This window comes from Labrus mixtus, chromosome 3 (genome assembly GCF_963584025.1).
Source record: "Labrus mixtus chromosome 3, fLabMix1.1, whole genome shotgun sequence".
NCBI lineage: Eukaryota > Metazoa > Chordata > Actinopteri > Labriformes > Labridae > Labrus > Labrus mixtus.
This window is the reverse complement of record NC_083614.1, coordinates 17097412-17117922: the sequence shown is the minus strand read 5'-3', so window position 1 is coordinate 17117922 and position 20511 is coordinate 17097412. Positions and strand designations below refer to the sequence as shown.

At 38.1% G+C, this 20511-nt stretch overlaps 3 protein-coding genes and 1 long non-coding RNA gene across 5 annotated transcripts in view; 3 read left to right on the top strand and 1 right to left on the bottom strand.

Moving 5' to 3' along the window:
• Window positions 1-216: 216 nt before the first annotated feature.
• On the top strand, window positions 217-7007 carry LOC132962470 (spindlin-1-like). Of its 2 annotated transcripts, none has more exons than XM_061033453.1 (5): window positions 217-536; window positions 1258-1296; window positions 1764-2011; window positions 2120-2353; window positions 3595-7007. In XM_061033453.1, the coding sequence occupies exons 2-5, from the start codon at window positions 1277-1279 to the stop codon at window positions 3798-3800; spliced, it is 708 nt and encodes a 235-aa protein (XP_060889436.1). In that variant the 5' UTR covers window positions 217-536; window positions 1258-1276; the 3' UTR covers window positions 3801-7007. The 2 variants fall into 2 exon arrangements, with proteins under 2 accessions (XP_060889436.1, XP_060889435.1); XM_061033452.1 differs by having other exon boundaries at window positions 220-536; window positions 1255-1296.
• Window positions 7008-7083: 76 nt separating this feature from the next.
• Window positions 7084-20511, bottom strand: part of micos13 (mitochondrial contact site and cristae organizing system subunit 13) — a 31158-nt gene continuing 17730 nt past the window's right edge. Inside the window, exons 2-5 of the mRNA XM_061033466.1 lie at window positions 9146-9232; window positions 8719-8875; window positions 7767-7824; window positions 7084-7556 (exon numbers count right to left, since the gene is read on the bottom strand). Of these exons, the coding sequence (XP_060889449.1) occupies window positions 7459-7556; window positions 7767-7824; window positions 8719-8875; window positions 9146-9174 (342 nt within the window). The 5' untranslated portion in view covers window positions 9175-9232 and the 3' untranslated portion in view covers window positions 7084-7458. The remainder of the gene's footprint in view (window positions 7557-7766; window positions 7825-8718; window positions 8876-9145; window positions 9233-20511) is intronic.
• LOC132962561 (uncharacterized) lies at window positions 9750-11198 on the top strand. The gene is made up of 2 exons (XR_009668513.1): window positions 9750-9982; window positions 10979-11198. It is a non-coding gene; the product is annotated as an uncharacterized LOC132962561 (long non-coding RNA).
• hsd11b1la (hydroxysteroid (11-beta) dehydrogenase 1-like a) lies at window positions 12966-19422 on the top strand. Its single transcript, XM_061033417.1, has 6 exons — window positions 12966-13144; window positions 17239-17369; window positions 17513-17716; window positions 17808-17901; window positions 18784-18949; window positions 19079-19422. The coding sequence occupies exons 1-6, from the start codon at window positions 13060-13062 to the stop codon at window positions 19260-19262; spliced, it is 864 nt and encodes a 287-aa protein (XP_060889400.1). The 5' UTR covers window positions 12966-13059; the 3' UTR covers window positions 19263-19422.

Genomic DNA, 20511 nt, shown 5'->3' with positions numbered 1-20511 from the left:
GACTTAGGATATAATGAACACCAAGCCCAGGTGTTTCACATAGCCTATAACTGATAACCCTGCTCATAAGCCTGCAGATAGGCCTACAGCAGAGTGAAACCAGCAGATCCAGAGTATCTTGAACACCTCTTTTTGCTGCCTGCGCCTTTAAGTCATAACTAGGCAAGTTTGCGTCAAGCAAGAGCTTGACCTCACTTCCCCGATTACGATCATTCATGCATGGTTGTGGTCGGTTGACTTTTCAAACTCATTCTGCGGACTAATACCGTAATTATTTCCGAATACGGCAGAACAACATCTGTGTATCTCCTGTAGTCCAACGTCGTATCATGAAAACACAAACTACCACTGTTCATTGCGCGCGTCTCCGTGTCCTCCTCTGCGTTCATGGCGCACCAAGGCTCCCTGGGAGCTGGAGTCTTTTTGCTCATCTCCCATTTTCCACAGGTTTCGCGAGATTCTCATAGGCGGGTGGTGTGTGGCAACATTTCTCTGCCAGACGAACTGAACAATACTGATATGAAAACTGCGTAAAGGTAATGACAATGTTTTCAAGCGGCGGAATAAGGCTGTTAACGAGCAGCTGTTTCTGGTGTTCGTTGACCACCATTATCAACCCCGACGAGCGGATGTAGCTAGCCGCCTCCACTTCTCTTGACAGTAACGTTAACATCTGCATTGAGGCAGAGCTAGGACAATACGAGTGTTACTGATAACCTACAGCGTAAGGTGTAGGTGTGCTGGAATCAGTCCAGGACAGGTGACATATGGCATGACTTCCAACGTGTTTCATATGGCTGCCCTGATCCTATTCTGTTTCGAGTGTGAAAATGATCATTATTATTTTTCTTTTACAGAAATATAACGTGACATACTTTACAGAGAGGCTCCCTTCAAGTAGTGTTAACAAGATTACATGTTAGATGCGTACCCATACACTGAGGCGAGATGTGTGCTTTCATTATCATTTCATATCAACACAAATTGATAGTCTGGCATTAGTGACCTCAATGGCTGGTGTAGTTAAAAGTAAATGCCCAGGAAGTTATTTCATCATACAAATCTATTGGCTGTTGGAGTTGTCAGTCTCTGCTGAGCAGGCTGCAGCCTGTCACGGGTCTCTAAGAACAGGCCAGCCTCTCAGCTCAAGTAGAGGCCTTCCTCATGCAGTAGGATACAGTACATGTGAAGTTTGCCAGCTGTCCTTTTCACTCACATTATATCTAAAAATGTCCCTTTCTTTCTCTTAATCAGTAGCGGTTGTGTTTCTTGAGGCATGTCCAAGAAAAGGGGCAGGTATGTAGAAACGAAGCTACTGTATATGCAACTTTATGACACCAGTAGTGGTGCTGTTGGAGTGTATTGTAGAAGTAACACATATTGTCACAGCTACATGGAAATTGACTGTTATTGGTTTAAACTTCTGGAAGAAATCACAAGTTTATTTTTGGACTTGAAATAATAACATAAGTTGATACTTCAGTTAACTTTAAATGATAAGATGCGTGTAAAAGAGGGACACATTTGTGTCAATGTCTCATGACAAACAAAGGCTATTTGGAGTGACCTCAGTTTAACAAACACTAACTTTAAAAAAAAAAAAGTCTTAATTACAAATATTATGTGATCAAACACTGAGAAGATACACTGTAACTGATATGAAAGCCTGATATCATGAAGCCTTTTATATTGCAATGCTTCACACCTTATTTTAGACCGTAACTTAAGACCCTTACACCTGAATATTCTTCTTCATTTACCAGAAAGCGGAGTAGCGGGGAGCTGAGTGACACATTGACCCCGGAGCCCAACAGCATTCTGGGAGTTCGCATCCAGCACAACTGGCGTGAGAAGGGAAACCAGAGTAAATGGAAGGGAACCGTACTGGACAGACTTAGTGTGAACCCCTCTCTCTTCATGGTGAAGTATGACGGCTTTGACTGCGTCTACGGCATCGAGTTGTTCAAGGATGACAGGGTGTCGAACCTACAAGTTCTGACAGAAAAAGTTGGTGAGCTGGTTTGAGTATTTTTTTCACCCTGCTTCTCATATCAGATGTTTTATGCTGACTTTGCAACATTACAGATCGCCATTATTGATCGCAGCTTTGTCTCCACAGTAAACAACAAGATAAAGATTCCTCCTGGGGCGGAGGAGCTGGTGGGAAAAGCTGTGGAGCATCTGTTTGAAAAAGAGGATGGAGAGAAGAATGAGTGGAGAGGCATGGTCCTCTCCAGGGCGCCAATAATGACCAACTGGTATTATATCACTTATGAAAAGGACCCCGTTCTTTATATGTACCAACTGTGGGACGACTACGCTGACGGAGACCTCAGAATTCTGCCTGAAGCAGGTACTTGTAATTTGGATATGAAAAGAGGCAGATTGATTCATCACACAAAATCTTTATTCGTTTCGGTACATTATGGATAAAATCCGTAAAGAGCAATTGCTCTGCTTCTTGAATCAGTTTTCCACTTTTCAAAGATCATTTCATTTTGCTCAGCATGCATACCATGTGACTTCACCATGAGTCATGGCCTGTGGGAGTCTGGATTCCCCACAAATCTTCATTATGCTAAAGTCCGTCATTTATAACAAGCACTGATTACAGCCATTGAAACAGATAGGTGGAGAGATACATTTGTTATAAAGTCTCCATTTAATTTGAATGTAAGAACGTTTATTCTTTTCTTCAATGAGGGCTTTTTAAAATATGAAACACTATAACTACACCGTCTAAAAGTGGAGGTAACCCTTGATAATTATTAAACCACAAATATTCTGCTACTGGCCTCTAAATATTGTTGATGGTTTGTCTACAGTGTGTTCAGCACATATTCTGTGATCCAGTTAAAGTTTCAACTTTTCTTTGACCTATTCTTGCTGATTTCTTACATCTCTTACATTCAACTGTTGCTCCGCTCAGTTGTAAAGCGTTTCATTCTGTGACATTTGGTGTAATGGGTTCATAAAAGATAACATCCATCGTAAAAAAAAAGCATGAAAGACCGTTCAAAAATGAAGAGTAGTCCTTTCAGCTTGTTTTAAATCGAGCTCATGTGGCAGAAGATTTTAAAGTGCGGTAGTGTATGCCGTCAAGAGAAATGTTCTCCTAAATGAAAGCTGGAGTAAAATCAGGGCCTACAAGGATTTCCTGAGGACATAACATTTGTGTGGTTGTTGAAAAAAACAGCCATGTTTCAAAAAAGAAATTAGAGTCAAGACTCTAATCAGTGGTTCAAACATACTCTGTACTGAACTGAACTCTTTCTGAAGTAACGGTCATTATTAAAGAAGTATAAGTTGCAGCTTTAAATTAAAGAATAATTAAATGTTATGCGGATAATAATAATATAAATTATATAATAATATAATAATAATAATTAAAATATTCACATCAATGAATTAGGTCACATTCAGATCTTTAGAAATCTAAGAAAAATCGAGGCATCATGGAGGATCATGAATGGAAAAAATTCAGATCATTTGTTATTTTGTACGTTAAAGCTTTATGTGCAGAATCCTTTTGAGCACTGAAAAAATACCTTATCTAATTCTAACGTTATTGTAATGTTCTTTTTCACTCCTCAGAGAACAAGCACCTGTTGCCTGCTGACAGGAAGCCAGGAGAAGAGACGGAGAGCCTGGTGGGAAAACAAGTAGAGTATGTTACCGACAAGGGTGTTAAGAGAACAGGCCTGGTGATCTACCAGGTCCCAGCCAAGCCCTCTGTCTACTATATCAAATACGATGATGACTTTCATATCCACGTCTATGACCTGGTCAAAACCACCTAGAGATAGTGGACAATTCATGTCACTCTCCAGCCGTCCATCCGTGTGCTTCTACTCCCAGTCATTGTTATAATCTTATTATTCAAAAGCAAGCCCGGGTTTCTAAGTTAAAGGAGCAATATTTAATCATCAGGCATTAAGGAGACATGCTATGTTGAAGTGCTGGCCTCTCTGACAACAATGCAGCAGCCAGTATGTCCTCCTTCATAATTTTCATATCTGGTCTGGAGTGGTCTGAATTTGTTTTAACCAGAGCAGGTAGGCGGTTCTAAGGCACCCCCACACACCTGTTTTGGACGCTCCTCGGTTTGCCAGACATGAGACCAGTTATCGCGGCAAACCAACGGGTGTTGCAGCGATGGAAGCCGGTCCCAAGCCTCAGCATTTTTCTAACAAGCTCCACAAACAGAAACGTGGCACAATTAGGATAAATGTTTGAGATGCTTTTGAAAAATGGAGAGAGGTTAGCACGCAAAAAGGTTTCAAGGCCGACGCAGAGCTGGCTAAACACTGAAGCTTCAGTTTCCGCGGCTCTAGGGGAGAGGGGGTGTGGGGAGACGGCTCTCTTCGATGTTTTGGATTTGGAGTGGAGAACACATTTGAAACTCTATGTGTCAGAGTTACATATTGCTCCTTTAATATGCTTTATTGTTCAGAAGAAAGTGCAATCTGCTTTTCATAGGCACAGCAGAACTGTAGCACCGCTTTGCTTGGCTTTTTCCTGGAGAGGGCCTCACTTGTTTTAATTGTTGCTGCTTTACTTTTTACTAAGGACAGTCCAAGATTGCACTTCCCAACAGCTGCAAGTTGCAGTTGTTACTGCAATTGCATTGCTGGTTCCTTAAAGTATTTATCCTAATAAAATCCAAGTATGACCTCTCTCTCCTCCCCCCCCCCCCCCCCCAAAAAAAAAGAAGCTCTAAAGACATCTCGTTAAAGATAAATGTACTAACTAGTAAGGCCTAAATAACGTGTACATGGGGTACGGGTATTTCTACTTTCTACGTTACATTGTACAGTGCCATTTTAAATACACATTCACACAGTCACATGAGCTATCACATGATCAATGTCCAATAAATCACAGAAAAAATCCCCCAAAAAATGTGTACCCACTAATAAAGATATGCGAGTGAAAAGTATTGCACCGTGGAAACACTTAGATTCCATTACAGCACAAAATCGAGAGCAGAGAATCCAATATATACAACACCTATTTACACCTATTGGTATAATATGTACAAAGAGAAAACACACTCAAGAAGAGTTAAATGTAAATAACATAAAGTATGTGAAGAGGCCCCTCTATATGTCCTATAACTGGTCTACTATATACAGGCAGAGATACTGGGACAAAGATCGATAAGTGCTTGACCACATTTGCACCACATTTATGACCCTCATAAAGACAAAACCAAAGTTTAACCAAAAAGGACGGATGTCCGTTTCTTTGTTTAGACCCCTAGGTGACATGGTATTTAATGTGTATATTGAAAATAAATCTTTTAGAATATCAGAACACAGGAGTACAATAAGAAACCCTGACTGTAAGAGCCATGTTGCTTACCATTTTTCAGTTAATGAATCAAACAGGAGATATCAATAATCTTCTCCTAAAACTAGAACTATTTGGGGATACATTTAAGATGGCGCTGTACAATGCAACTTTAGTCTGATGAAGAGCAGCTTTGCTCAAACCGTCACTACCGTAGTGAAATAAACATTCTGGAGTGTTTGATTACTGCAGTGTGCGAGCGGTCTTCTTCTGTGTTTTCAGTGAAATTACGAGTTTAAAAACAGACTTTCTAAACGCTCCATTTTCACTGTTAGTAAAGACAAAAGGCCAAACCCCCTTTAGAAAAAAAAATTTTTAAAACGCCTGTACATGTGAAGAATCAGTATGATATAAACGCGTCTTGCCTTCTACTGAGGCATGTATTGAAATAAATGGACAGAATGAATATGTGTAGTGTATTTATCCAAGCATATTGTCAAAGTAAGTTTGAGAAGATCTATTCTCATGGGGAAATGTACTCCTGCACCTTAGCACCATGCCTTGTATTGTATCGGATTCTTTTCCTGGTGATGATGATGCACTTTGCTAAATTCCAATATCCAATTTGACCCCACACATATCATGAAGTGCCTTCTGGCTTCCCATGTGGCAATACTGTACATACTGTATCTCTGAATGGCTACGCACTTCATGAGTTATTGTAATATGAAGGCTGCTGTTTGGTTTTCATTCAGAGGAGGTGAAAATGTCGGCTTGAAGATAGGTTTTTCCACCATCAGTATGTATTAGTGATGTGTTCCCCTTACCGCGGTATGCTAATGATCTTTAAGTATAACTCTCATTATGATTGGTGCACTTTATTTTTAACGTTTACATATTAAAAATGACGGTACACTACATAGTTTCCCCAATGCTTTTTGTCTTCAAAAGAAAATGTGGCAGAATGAATACCATGTAAAACACACATATAGAAAGTAAAAAAACACACACTATTTAATATGTACAACTTGTGTATAATGCCATGTATTGTTGCCTGTTGTGACTACTCATAAATATCTCTTGAAAGCACCACCAGCTTTTAGTGGAAGGGTTATTCATATATATATGAATTATGAACTGAATATTTAAAGTTATAATAAACTGACAAACTTCTTTGTTTACAGTATCTAGCTCACTCTGGTTCTAGTCTTCATTACTTTGTCTTGCAAACACATGTATGCTTCTAGTACTGATTTCATCCCCAACTTTGCCAACATGTACTTTTAGCTGAATTGGTTTTTTTTGGCCTTTTCAGCCTTCTTCAGGTCATTCGGTGTATCAGTCCGTAGACTAGTGGATCAAAAGGCTCTTCATTTGAATCTGTCAAAACTCTGCATGTGTCCTCTGAACAGAGTGCCTGGAGATTTTAAAAGCTTCATTTTGACAATAGGAAAAGTGACTGTGTGGCAGAATCAGTGCTCTTTATTAAACCCATATTTAAAAAAAAAAAAAAAAAAAAAAAAAAAAAAAGGTTTGAACTTTTCATCACCAGTAATGGTGCTGTGGAGTGTTTCAATGTCGTGTAACGTGGAGTTTCAAATGACTGTATGTGCTCTTCATTCTTTTTGATCACCTCCTGTCGGGAAGTTGTAGCGACATCAACGAGCCACTGGTGTCATTATTCTGTCATGAGAAATAAAGATTTTTGCACATTTGTTTGGTCTTGTTCTTTGATTGCATAATCAACATCTGGTTAATATCATGTCTCAACAAATCACACGTCAGACTGGATGTGTTTGAAGATGGATGTATTATTAAATCACAAATGGAGAGATTGCATATATACAAGAGATATTCTCTTCATGACCCCAGAGTGGTTTGAGAAAAGGGAAATAAAATATGATTCATCAGTCAGTGATTAAAATTGAAAAATAAATTTGGTATTTAACACAAAATGAAACAACTTTTCCAAAAATGCATTTAGCATTTCAGCTTTATGTACAACACAACTCCTGATGAATGCCACTTTCATTTAAAGAACCACAGTACCATTTCAAAAGACTAGGCTCCTTGAAGCCAGATTTAACAACTTTTGAAGAAGTAATATTTGTCAAGTGCAAAACTCAAAAAGATTGAAAGATGTCAGGTTGTCCAAAGAATTTTTGTTCATTTGACGAGATCTTTGATGTATTGCAATCCCTGATTTGTGTATTCATTTGCTTTTGTTGGAGCCTCTGAAAGACTTGAAATAGTCCACCGCACTCCTGAAATAATAACAAAAAAACATGTTTGGGTTTAATAATATGTACAGTACATGGAAAGGAGTTAATCCAAGAGATAATCGTCTGAAGAATGATAACATTGACATGCTCAACATATCACTTCATCGTCACTACAATTTAAAGTCTGGGCACACTCAAAGAACGTATGACCTAAATTGAAAAAAGAAGAGAAGCATTTCTTGCAGCTCTTACCGGAGTTCCACCCCTCAACCGGGGTGAATTCAATCTTAGGCATGGTAGGAAGCTGAGCCTGAGAAAAGGGGTGGGAGGGGTCCATTAGTTTGGGACAGAAAAGTAAGATTCATTATTCTTTTTTTTTTTTTTTTACATTTCACTAAATTAAAATTAAAGGTGCGACACTTCCTAACAGGTGAAATGTGAAAGATGCAACATTGTCTTATCACTCTTGACTTCTTTAATACTGTGTTTAAAATGTAAATGTGTTTTTCTTTTTTCTGAAACACCACAACTGGTCAAATGATCTGAAGAAAGCTGAATACATACACACAAAAAGTTATCTGTGCTCAGATTACATTCTGTATAAAAAATGGTTGGTTTAACAAATACATTGTGTAACATTTCAACTTGTGTAGTGGATCCATGGGACTTCAGTAGGAAATACTTAACGGCTGGATGATACTATTGTTAAATGTTTTTACTTTATAAACAACTAAATGGCCAGTGTGGAGATGCTGGACGCACTTCATTGTTTTACTATAATTACAATGATCATCCCATTGTATGATAGTGACCCTTTCCTGTGTAGTTACTGTGTAATTATATATTATTGTATTTTTTTTTATTTAACTGATGTAAATATGTTTGATTTGATTTTAACTTCTATTTTTATTTTTAATAATTATATTTCTGTCCCCTGTTTTCTGGAGCTGCTGTAATGCACAAATAGTGTTTTATAATCTCATAGAGAATGGTACAAAAGACAAGAGATGATGGGATACCAATATAATTAAACTAATTCATCTTTTTTTTTTCTTTCAATCATAAAAATCACCATAATTAGTGACGTCAACATTTATTATAACAAAAGGTGTATACGGTGTTTGCCTGACATATTTTCCTCCCTTGTCTTGCACCATGGTGCACAAATGAAGCACTGTGCATTAAAAGTGCATCCCATCTGTACCTGCAGGCCAAAGTACTTCATCCATTCCTCTATGGCGGGGGGTACTGCAGCCTTAGCCTTCCCCAAAGCCTCTGAGCCCTGCACACTGCTCCCCAACAGACCAGAGTCATAGACGACGTACAGGGCTCCTCCTGCGATGCTCACCTTGGTGGCTAGTCTGAAAGTGAACAACACAGAGAGTCAAGCTTTCAACTGGGATCGACTGCCCTGTATCCCGTATCACATCATTTAAATGGACTGGAAACAACGCGTTATGTTTCATTTACTTGAGAGTATTCATTTTTGCGAAGAAAAGAGTTGTGTAGAAAACCAAGTAGACTATTAGCTCTCGTAGTTAGCGTCAGTAAGCTAACTAGCTAATCGAGCAGCTAGCACTTACAACAGCATTAACTTCAGGGTTATCATGGCTGAAATAAAAGATACTCACTTCACGACAGGCAAAATCTTTGCTGCCATTTTCCACAGCCAATTAATTTCCCCTTGGGTTCTGTTGTTTCAAGTACACCAAAAAAAAAAATGCGATTGAAGGAAGACTTAGGAGACAGCTCCACTGAAGGACAAGCCTGCTTGATCTCTGTGCACCAGAGGTTTGTCAATAAAGTTGTTCTTTCAAAAAGAAGCGCAGGCTTAATTTGAGAGCAGCAGATTCGTTCTAATAAACGTATTTTGGTTAATGTTTATTTATAGTTTATGACTAAATAACAATGGGAAGTCTTAACATAAAATAACAAATTTCGAGGTTTTTTTTGTCACGAAACAAAATCGTGATTTTGTTTTGTTAAAAATGAGAGGCACGATAGAACTGATTCCAGTTCAATAACCTCTTGGGCAATAACCCTGAATGGAGGCTCATGCATGCCAACCTAAAGCACAAAGGTAAAACAAGATCAACAAGATAAAAAAGCGATTATCAAAAAACTGAAATATAATTTGATATTAGAGAGATGTTATTTTCAAAACAATGGAAATTGATAAATATGTGATTATGTAACAGATGATTAATTAGAGTTTTTTTTTTTACTTTGTCGGATTTTATTCTATTAAGGAAAACGACTATGCCCATATAAGGGTTGTGGCAGATTTGATTGACAGCTCTGCGCGCTGCATCTGTCTGTCAGGTCAGGAGGCTAACAGCTTGATCCGTCTGATTTCTCCTCTTTTTTACTTCATTTGGAGAGTTTGTTTAACACATATCTGACAACATACATGGCTTGCTGTGCGGTTAACAGACCATCCAACAAGTTGATGCTTCAGTTTTTTTAAAGTGATATAGTAGTGTTATATTTACTGTATACTCATGTGTCGGTGTTTATATTTACGGACCTAGCTTGTTTAGCGTTAGCTTGTAAACCAGTCGGCTAACTGTACTCAGTGTAGTCCATCATTTACAGTCAATGGTTTAGAAATGTTTGTTGTTAAGATGTTGAAAATAATGCGTTTGTGTGATGTTAAAAACTAAAGGTTCACCTCGGTGGTTATCTGACTTGATGAATGTTATACTCCACGTAAATGTCGACATTAAAAAACAAACTTTGTGTAGTAATTATCCGTCAGTAACATACACTTAACTCAACTGAACCTCATATGCTGTGTAGGTTATAGAGGATGACATTAAAGTTACATGGTTGATGTAGTGTCTTAAGATTTGTGCAAACTGTTACCAAATTTAAAAAAAATCACTTTCTATGAGTTCAGGTAAATTTAATCTGGTTATTAATATAGTTCTTAATCATTACAGATGCTCTTACAAAGAATATAGCAGTAGAAATATAAAATATAAATAACATATGGAATGAAAATAAGATATAAAGCACAAGAAATAGTTTGAAGAATACAGCCATGTACTGAGCTCATGTTAATAATAAATGAGTTACTGTATGTTCTGTACTGAAGCACAGAGAGTTGGGACCTGTTAATGATTTAAATAATTCAGGTTATATTTGTTTCATGTTAAGATGAAGTACTATCCACGATAAACTGCTTAATCTTTTCCTCCAAAATCTGAGGCAATTTGATGTGGAATATCATTGTGCAAGTGAGTGAGAGAGCTGAAAACAGCATGAATACAATAAGGTTTATCTTCTTAACTGTGAATAGATGTTGATTACCTGAATACTGTACCTTTGTTGTCTGGGTAGTACACTGTTGAATTTATAAATGTGCTCTTACACACAGATGAATACAGAAAAATAGATGAGAACAAAAAAAAAATGATTTAATGAATAACTGCTATGTTCTCTCTTTCTTTGCCATCCTGAAGACCCCGCACTAAAAGTCCATGTTCTCCTGGATCCATGTCACATGCTCGAGCTTCTTCAGAATGACTTTTCAACAGTCGAAGTTCTGGTGAGAGAAGATGGCCAGCAGATAAGACAGCAGTACATGAAGGAGCTCCACAGGCTTCAGGAGGAGGAGGAGGGTTTGCACCTTGAAAGACTGTATTCATGCTGTTCAAATAAAAATAGATCTCCTCCAAACAACTTGCAATCAAACCATTTTCTTCCCATTTTAAAACCCTTTGTCCAGTTTAGATGGGAGAAGTTGATATTATATGATATTGATCTTGGAAGACTACATTTCTAAATCATTTTTAACAGTGTTTTTATTCACAAGTTATTGATCTTATTTACTCTCCATGTATCTTGATTTAAGAATGGGGCTGTGTTTAAGGGCATATTTTGAACTACATTAGTATTTGGTAAAAAAAAATGTCAAAAGAATAAAAAGTTGTGTAAAAGTAGACTTCCTTCCCTAAGCTATTGAGTTGAGCATTAATGCACATTTTAGTCTTGTCATTTCAAATCTGAAATGTATACTCATAAGTAGACATAAAGGAGTGCATTTATATAGAAATATTTATTTAATCTGAAAAACCACATTCAAAAAGTCTGTTTTTACAGCAGAGATTAACATGTTTACAGCTTGGTACAAAACAAACAAATAGGTCTGATTAGCTCATGTCTCGATCGACACACACTGTACGGGGGTCGTTTGATTTGATGAAGGATAAGAGTTATTCACAATAAGGCGTGTAGCTGACGTGATCGACAGGCGGGTGTGGTGTAACGGTTTGTCAAGAGGCTTAAAACCCGCCTCAGCCTCAGCTCTCAGCCTGTGGGTGACATCACTCAGGCCATCCGGGGGAGACCTCCCTCGCAGCGAGCTGTTGAAGAGAAGCAACCGAAGTCCACCCCAGAAGAACCAACAAATACAGATGTTGTTGAGGCTCAGGTTTCTTCCTCTGTCTCTGCAGCTCTCTGGGCACCTCGACGGACAAGTCACCAATAATCCACACTGTGTCTATAGGAGAAATACAAAGGTGTTCAATTAATGCCTCAGACAAGACAAAATGTACAGTTAACTACATGTGACAGCTCAGGGTGTTTTTTTGTTATTAGCCACATCTGCAGGAATAATATTGAACACGGTAGCTGCAACTCATAATAATAGACGCCAGTCTTAAACACTATTATTTCTAATACTTAAAGTTTTTGGTGTGAAGCTGACACTGTCCACAGACTCCATGACTTCACGGGGTTTTATAGAAAACAAATGTCTCATAATAAATACTAAATAATTATTTTTCAAATGTCATGTTCACCCACATCACTGTTGACATCAGTAAATATAAGACACAGACATTCCTCTTTTTGTCAGAACAGTAACATGAACTGTATGCTTTGTAATATTGATTTCTTCTGGATGTCTCATATTTATTTATAGTTTATGTATAAAACTTTACTAATGTATTGCTCTGCTAACACTGACAAAGTCTAACTTCTCTGACAAATAACTAATAACCATAGTTGTATATTTAACAAAGTGTAGTTTTAAGACTTTAATTAAATATTTGGGTTGAATATAATTTGTTTTAACTGTGTTGTAGAAAAGTTAAATGTTAACTTACTGTTTATAGAGTTTTCTCAGGACGAGCAGGAATAGGGGATGATAGCAGCCTAGCCGTCAGCTATGTTGTCAAGTGGACTGCTAATGTCGAGTTGAATGGGCGGAGTTAAGTCCCGCCGGTCCCGCCTCCCGCCTTACAGCTGTGGCTACATTGATCCGAAGTTAGGTTGAGACTGCAAATCCAATATGGATGCGACTCATTTGCTGCCTATGTAACAGACGGGTCAGGGTTTGTCCAGTAATATTTACAGTCTATGCCTAATCCACGCCTGCACGTCATTACCATAAAGATCAGAATACGTGAGCACTTCAAATTTAGGGGCGGCCCACTTGACACGTAAAAGCGAGGAGCGGCTGGCTTGACCGCAGTTCTGCACTGCGTGTTGTGGTCGACTGCGCTTACTCATAAACTCTTAGTGGTTAGAAGTTTGCGAAATGGGAACTTTAAAAAAAGTCCTGCTAGCAAGTTTATGTGTCGCTTTTGTTGCTGTCAAGTGGTCTGCACCGAGTTTTGACTCAGGTAAGGGAGACGCAGCTGCAACGTGATTCCACTAATGTCTATATGTTCTTGTGTTTTTTTTTTTTTTTTAGTTTTTCTTTACTTTAAAACATAAAGCTCTTTGATGTAATGGCAGGTTTCATTAGACCTACAGATGTAAACCATGTTGCAGGACGGTGGACAGGGTGAAATGGACTTTTTTTTAAAGACACCTGTTTTTTTTGTTGTTTTTTTTTCACATCAATTTAGGACTTTAATCGATTCTTTGGGCTAAGGCCATTGTCATATTTTACGACTGTTTTCGTGCTTTCGCTGTCACGTGCAATGACGGGTTGCAGGTTAACCCTGGACAGCGTGCCTGTGTGAGATGTTGGAACATATAAGACCTGCTGATGCTGCTGAAGTTGCCACAACGAAGCAGCTGTTTTATTATCCCTGGCAAGAATTCTGTCAGAACAGGAGGGGAAAATCAATCGAAATGAAGTGACTCAAACTTATAGGAAGAAAAGATTCATACGGGACAGGTTACCACTTGTGAATAGTGAATACTAATTCTGTGACTATCTGTAACCAAAATGAGACTCCGGGCTGCAATATTGTTCATAAAGAGAAACAACAGTTGTCATGATCAAATTACATGTTACATTTTTTTAAACAAAGGTACATATATTGACTCAATTCCCAGCCATCAATACAGGCAGAGAAACATGTACAAATTCATGCTGCCAGAATTCCCATTCAAATTTACTGTGGTGTTTAGTATGCTCTGCAGACACACACTAGGGGGAGGGGGGTGCACATATATGCAGAATTCAATACAATTAGTTTATAATATTTGCATTTAGACAACAAAATACACTTGGTTGATTTTCTGATAAGAAAACATGTTTTGGCTTTTGAATGGAGGGTTTTGAGTTAAGTCTACATCTATGGAATGCATACAGTTCAGTCTTACCACAAGCAGTGATGAAATATAACCACATTGTTATTTGTTGGGTAATTCTTAAGTCCTTCAGGAGGCTGGCAGAATGCAATTCAAGTGAGTGAAGCAGTGGCTGATGGTCCATTACAAGCCAAATAGAAAAGGCACAAGACAACATTGTGCATGATGGAACAGCCCCCAGGAAATATACCAGGCTTTGTAGCCAATTTGAAATAGAAGTAAAATAAACTTTGATAACATATGGTCATCACATGAAGCAAACAGTGCCAATATAGTATCCCTAAACAGTGCTGTATTTATTCTTTCCCAAATCTGACCCCTTCAGGGTTAGTTTGCATGACAATGTGTCTGCTATGTTCAGCTAAATTAACAGCCATAGCTGATTGCAACAGAGGCACAGGTGTTGGCAGGTAGGATTAAAGCTATAGTGTTCTAACTCCATTGGTCCCAAGATGCTTGCGCTAGAAGATCCATGTTGTTTAGTTCAACTTGTTTGGACTCATGCCACACTTTGCAGTTTTAACATGAATTAAATGCAAGTGAGGGAGTGAGTCAAAATTCACTAGATTTTGACATGGCACCAATAATCCTCTGATGTAACAGATGATGTTCAAATGCTGCTAATGTTGTACCGCTGCATTTGTACTTGTATAAAACTAGGTTATCCAACAAATCATAATCTTTGCATTGCTTCCAAATTGATCAGCACCGGAAAGGAAAATGATTTGTGAAAGTCTAGAGGGACATTGAGCCTCATTGAAGGGTAAAACATGCATTTGATAACCCATTAGAAACTTCATGTAACACATGTTGGCTAAGAAGGGGCTGAGTGTTTTAATCAAGTGTTTTTTTTCTTCCGTTGAGTAATAGGTGAAGATGTTGTTTTACTTAGATATGACCAGATGTTACTCTGTATTGTCACTCTCTATTGTCTTTCAGTTGTCAGATTACCTTTATTTATGTAACTTTCAAGCTGGAACACAGCAGAAAGAAATAATATTTAAGCTTCCTAAAATGAACATGAATCAAGATGAAAATGGCCTGGAGTGTGAAAACAGAGAATGACCAAAGTAAAAGGAAGGAGAAAAAATGTCTTTCCCACATGTCATTCCCCACACTCTCTACTATCCTATCTTTAATAAAGGCAAAAACACAAAAAAGCAACTTAAACAAAAATAAAACTTCACATTCTTTGTTGAAAACCAGAAATAACTTTAATAGCCATCAATCAAATGTTGCCTGAAAAATACTTTCCTGATCTGAAAGTTGTTTAACACATGACTGAAGAGATTTTATGAGACCTGGAGGTCTCACACAGAAGCATTCATTGAGCATTCAGAGACCACAGAACACAACATGTGTACACGGTGAACTTATTTTGAAGTGTTCCTTCTTGGTAAGGAGACTGTAATCCTGCAGTGGAAATTCTGACCAAATAAAACATTTCTTCACCCAGCAGCAGATGTTTAAAGAATCTATCGGATCTTGGATTTTAATCAAGCAAATATGCTTTCCCAAGTTAACTTAAATCAGGTTGTATAACTCTTTGCCTTTTTCAGAGAGAAGACAATCATAGCAGTGTAGAATTCAAGGGCAAGGTGCACCATGTGTACCAGTAAGTGTATGATCTCATCATGGTCATACACCTCAGCCTACAACATACAGCTCAGCCTGGGCGTAGAAGCTTGTTCTGAGTCTCTCAGGAGCCTCTAACATGTACATATCTACTAATATCATATTCTTAGACTGTAATCAATCACAAACCTAGAAGGTGTGTAGGAAGGCGTTTTAACTTCATGTGTCATATCTGCCAGAATTGAATCACCTGTGTTTGAATTGGGTTAGATTTTTGGCTAAGTTGGTGAGTGGGATCCAGCTCCAGTTCTAAACTAGTTTGTTCTCCCTGGTCCATGAGCCACCTTCCAGTTTCATAAAAATCAGGCCTAAAGTTTTTCTGTAATCCTACTGATGAACAAACTGCACTAAAACCATAATCTTCAAACACATATGATTAAGCATATCTATAGCTAATTGATACAATTTGAAAATATTTTTGGGACATTTTTTTGAAAGAGCAAACTTATTGGTTATATGGACAGAATGTTTGATAAAGGGATCATTCACCCTGGCCATGGTCCACAATTTGACTTGAACCCTTATCATCATCATCATCATCATCATCATAATCATATTTGCATTGTGCAAAAGATGTGTATATCATGAATGAAAGTTCAGTGTTCCCCTGGGGAAATTTAGGAAAAAAGCCCAAACTGAGCGAGTAATTGGTAATAATCATACATGCTCTTGCTTATAAAGAAGAGAACACAGAGAGAGAGAGAGAGAACACAGTTTTCATGTTGTTAGGGAGCAGTGTGCGTACAAGTTTCCACATAATGCTTTGATATGGTCTTCATCAATGGGCTAGTGTTTACTTATGCTTTCAACAATGACAACATTGTGTCAAAGTACCACAGCTGATAATTGAGCTTAATGAATTTTACATTTTGACATTTAAATGCCTTTTTTTTTTTTACAAGTGGAAATCCAAATGATGTATTACAGATCTGCTCCACATTTATAGACACACAATATATAACAATAGTTATTTGTCCTAGAATCATACGTGCTCATTGATTCAACAAATTTATGAGGGAGGACATTGGCCAGAGAATATTTTCTAAGTCTGTATTGCATCAAAATCTTAATTAAGGTAGAACGTTTGGGTATAAAGGAGCCATCCCGGTTCTAAATATATATATATATATATATATATATATATATAACAGAGCATAACAAATGTGTAACAGCTCCTCCTGCCTCAGGATCAGAGGTCTTCAATATGTCTGAACAACACATACTGTAGTAGAGGACTTTGACTTTGAGAGGACTTTTCTATTTTTCATGCATGGCTTTGCTAAATAAGTATCGAAAAAATGGAGGTCATGGTTTGATAGTTATGATCTGAGACAATCCAACGTCATCCTAGTCACTGTACTATAGGCTATTACTATATATAACACGTGATTTTTATAACATATCTGTTAACACAAAAACCTACCCAGGCAACACCAGAATTATCAAACATTTTACAGACTATGTCAGTGGCATTCAAATGACTTTTCCTCTTTCTATCAAACCCACGTTTTTTTTGTGTTTTTTGAACATCTTTCAGAGTCTCTCAGAGGAGCCAGGGTATTGGTGACGGGGGCCAGTACGGGAATTGGAGAGCAGATGGCATATCACTACGCCCGCTTTGGTGCACAGATAGTAATTACAGCAAGAAGGGAGAAAGTGTTACAGCAGGTAGGCGAATGTATTTAAATAGACTTAAAGCTTTAAATGGTTGATTATGAAAAAAAATCTGCTTTCTGCCTTAAGAGTGTTTTTTTATCTGTTGGTTGAAATGATACATTAATTCTGCTTTCTCTTTGGTTTTTTGGTTTCAGGTGGCAGAGAAATGCCAGAGTTTAGGGGCCCAAAAAGCCCTCTACATAGCAGCAGACATGGCCAGTGTGTCTGACCCCGATCAAGTGGTCGATTTTGCAGTGGAGAAACTTGGGGGGTTGGATTACATGGTTCTCAACCACATAGGGCCGAGCCCCTTCAGAATGTGGGACGGAGACGTGGAGCACACCAGGTGGCTGATGCAGGTAATGCAGTATTTTAATAGTGCACGAGCAGATCAAGTGAGGAGAATGCTCTGATCTTTGTGTCTTTTTTCTGTGTGTGTGCTTTCGAAAGGTCAATTTCTTCAGCTATGTTCACATGGCTTGGAAGGCTTTGGCTTCCCTCGAGCAAAGTAAAGGATCTCTGGTGATTGTTTCATCACTTTTAGGTAGGTTTGCTACATTGTTTTTCTTTTTTTACCAGCAACTGAAACATATGTCTGTACACTTCTGAACTGTCTTACCCATTAATTACAAGATATGTATAGCCTACATTCATTCTTTATGTATTTATTTCATTTAAGGTTAAATAAATAATAAGCCAAACTGCTCGCCAATGCAGTTATTTCATGTGGTCACATTTTAGAAAAATATGGTGGCTGCTTTTTTGGTTTAATGGCCTTGTGGTGAAGAAGGTAATATAAAGAAATTCTACGTGTGGCTATGGTTGGCAGTAAGAGCTAGCAAGGAGAGCGGTGGCTCTGGGACGCCAGAGCTCACTGTTGAGCATCCTAGAGGTGTTGTGGGCCTAACTTGACAAAACATCCGTGAAGTAAGGTGCCCTCTGGATAACCCCGATGATGTACTGGCTCTTGCTGCCCATCTATCTACACTGTTGCATTATGGGGGCCATTAGGGCCATGTGGTAGGTTAAGCGGGGTACACACTACAAGATTTTGACCCCAATTCCCCACTTCCCACCAATGTCAAAAAAGGCCCGAATATGTATTGATTCCAAAGATTATCTTTCCAGATTTCCTGTGGTGTGAGGTGTGTTAACAGCGGGTTTACCCTCTGGAAAAATGGCCCCCAAAAAATCTTGAAGTCTGTGCCAGGCTTTAGGTGAGGGGTTAGAAGGGCATAATGGGGAAGAGGGGTTTCCAAGCCAAGCGCTTATCTTTTCCATTAGGGAACAAGTATATTGCATTTTGAGTGCACATGCCAAATGAAGTTTGTGAGAATAAGAGTCTTGAATTGCCTATAAATCCTGTTTCTGAAACTGTCAAATTGTTTCGGAAACCTCTCTCGAACAGTTTTTCTTTTCTTCACAGGTAAAATGGCAAGTCCCTTTGTGGCACCGTATACCTCAACAAAATTTGCCTTGAATGGTTTCTTTGGGGCCCTTCATCATGAGCTGGCTATGAAGAAAAGTAATGTGTCCATCTCTATATGTACACTAGGTCTCATTGATACTGAAGCAGCTATGGACAAAGTCAAGTAAGTCCGGCATACAATGAGTCCAATTCAAATCGTTTAACCCTGCTGCAAAATGATCACCAGCTGTTGACATAACATTTACAAGTGCTCTCCATTGCAGTTAAGACTGTATTTTTTTCTGTATCCTAGGGGTGTCACTAACATACCAGCCTACCCAGCCACAGATGCAGCATTGAACATCATCAAAACAGGAGCTACAAGACAGACAGATTTATACTACCCTTGGTTTACCCAACTTGTGACTCTCAGCAAAGACTGGTTACCATCCCTCACAAACTATATCATCCAGAACTCCTACAACTACAGCCCATGAAAGAAACTGTAGTACCCTGATGCAAGTCGTAGATTTGTTACGCAATACTAATATTCTAGTAGACTCAGACTTTAATGTTTGTTTGCTTAAATGTTTGTTTAACTTTTAACTGGGGAAACAGGTTTACATCCAACTGGTTAAAGTTCCTATTTATGACAAACTGACCCTTGTCCTCCTTTTTTCCTTCTTCATTCAGTAAAAGTCCACAGAGGAGAAAATATTATGGCTTGAATTTATCTAATTTCTAAGTGCAGTCAATGAAGTCAAATCAGGTGGGAAACTGATAGCAGCCATTTAATGTAAAATGAAAAAAGGTAAACGAGGATGATTTAAGATCTGCTGGATGGAAAAAAATGCATTATATAATAATAATAAAAATAATATATTTTATTTGTAATGCACTTTCATTTACAGTAAACCAAATCTTAAAGTGCAACATATTCAAGAAAAGATAATCATAAATTCAAAAGCAAGAATGGAAATTAGTAAAAAAGACAAGTAAGAGCAGGCAGAAGAATTAGGAAACATGAGTACAAAAGCGATAAAACAAGTAAATGCAGGAGAATGTTTTTTAAAAAGGAAAGTCACAGTTTGTTCAACTCTCAAAAGGGTTTTTGGCGCCTTCAGGTGGTCTCACAGGGCATTCCACAGCCATGGAGCGGCAACATGAAAATGCCCGATTCCCCGTTGACTTAGTCCTGGGGGAGTGGAGACGATTGGTGTCAGTGGAGTAGAGATTTCTTGTGGCTGTTTGAGGTCATTGAGTGTTTATTGGGAGGGTTTCCATGGATGCAGCAATATGTGCACCCAATAAAAGGATAATTAATAACTTGATGGAAACGCGTTGAGAGTTAAAGAAAGGGTTGGTTCATAAACTTTAACATAAACATAGCACCCTTTTCATATTCACATTAGGATTGAATCCAACTAACGTGTGAATCACATGTCATTTTTATAGTTGTATTTTTTTTTTTTTTAAATCCCAATCTCAACTAAATTGATCATAAGGGCTGTTGTGTACTCCCTTTCTGTAATCTTGCTTCTTGCTTTGATTGGACCTCTTTGGGATGCGTTAATGTATTTGTAAGCGCAAGTGAGATTTATAGGATAGTCAACATTCAACCTTAAAACATAAGAGGAAGAATAAAGGAAAGAAGAAAAAAAAAAAAGACGCGGAACAAAGAAGGAAAAGCTTCACATTCAGAAATGCATAGCTGAAAAGAAACTAGACTGTTGTTAATATAACAAT

Excerpts from the sequence above, each read along its gene's own strand:
- LOC132962470 (XM_061033453.1), top strand. The coding sequence starts at position 1,277 with ATGTCCAAGAAAAGGGGCAG. Across the intron at positions 1,297-1,763 it reads ATGTCCAAGAAAAGGGGCAG|AAAGCGGAGTAGCGGGGAGC; the intron begins GTATGTAGAAAC and ends TTCATTTACCAG. Across the intron at positions 2,012-2,119 it reads AGTTCTGACAGAAAAAGTTG|TAAACAACAAGATAAAGATT; the intron begins GTGAGCTGGTTT and ends TTGTCTCCACAG.
- hsd11b1la (XM_061033417.1), top strand. The coding sequence starts at position 13,060 with ATGGGAACTTTAAAAAAAGTCCTGCTAGCAAGTTTATGTGTCGCTTTT. Across the intron at positions 13,145-17,238 it reads TGCACCGAGTTTTGACTCAG|AGTCTCTCAGAGGAGCCAGG; the intron begins GTAAGGGAGACG and ends AACATCTTTCAG. Across the intron at positions 18,950-19,078 it reads GCAGCTATGGACAAAGTCAA|GGGTGTCACTAACATACCAG; the intron begins GTAAGTCCGGCA and ends TCTGTATCCTAG.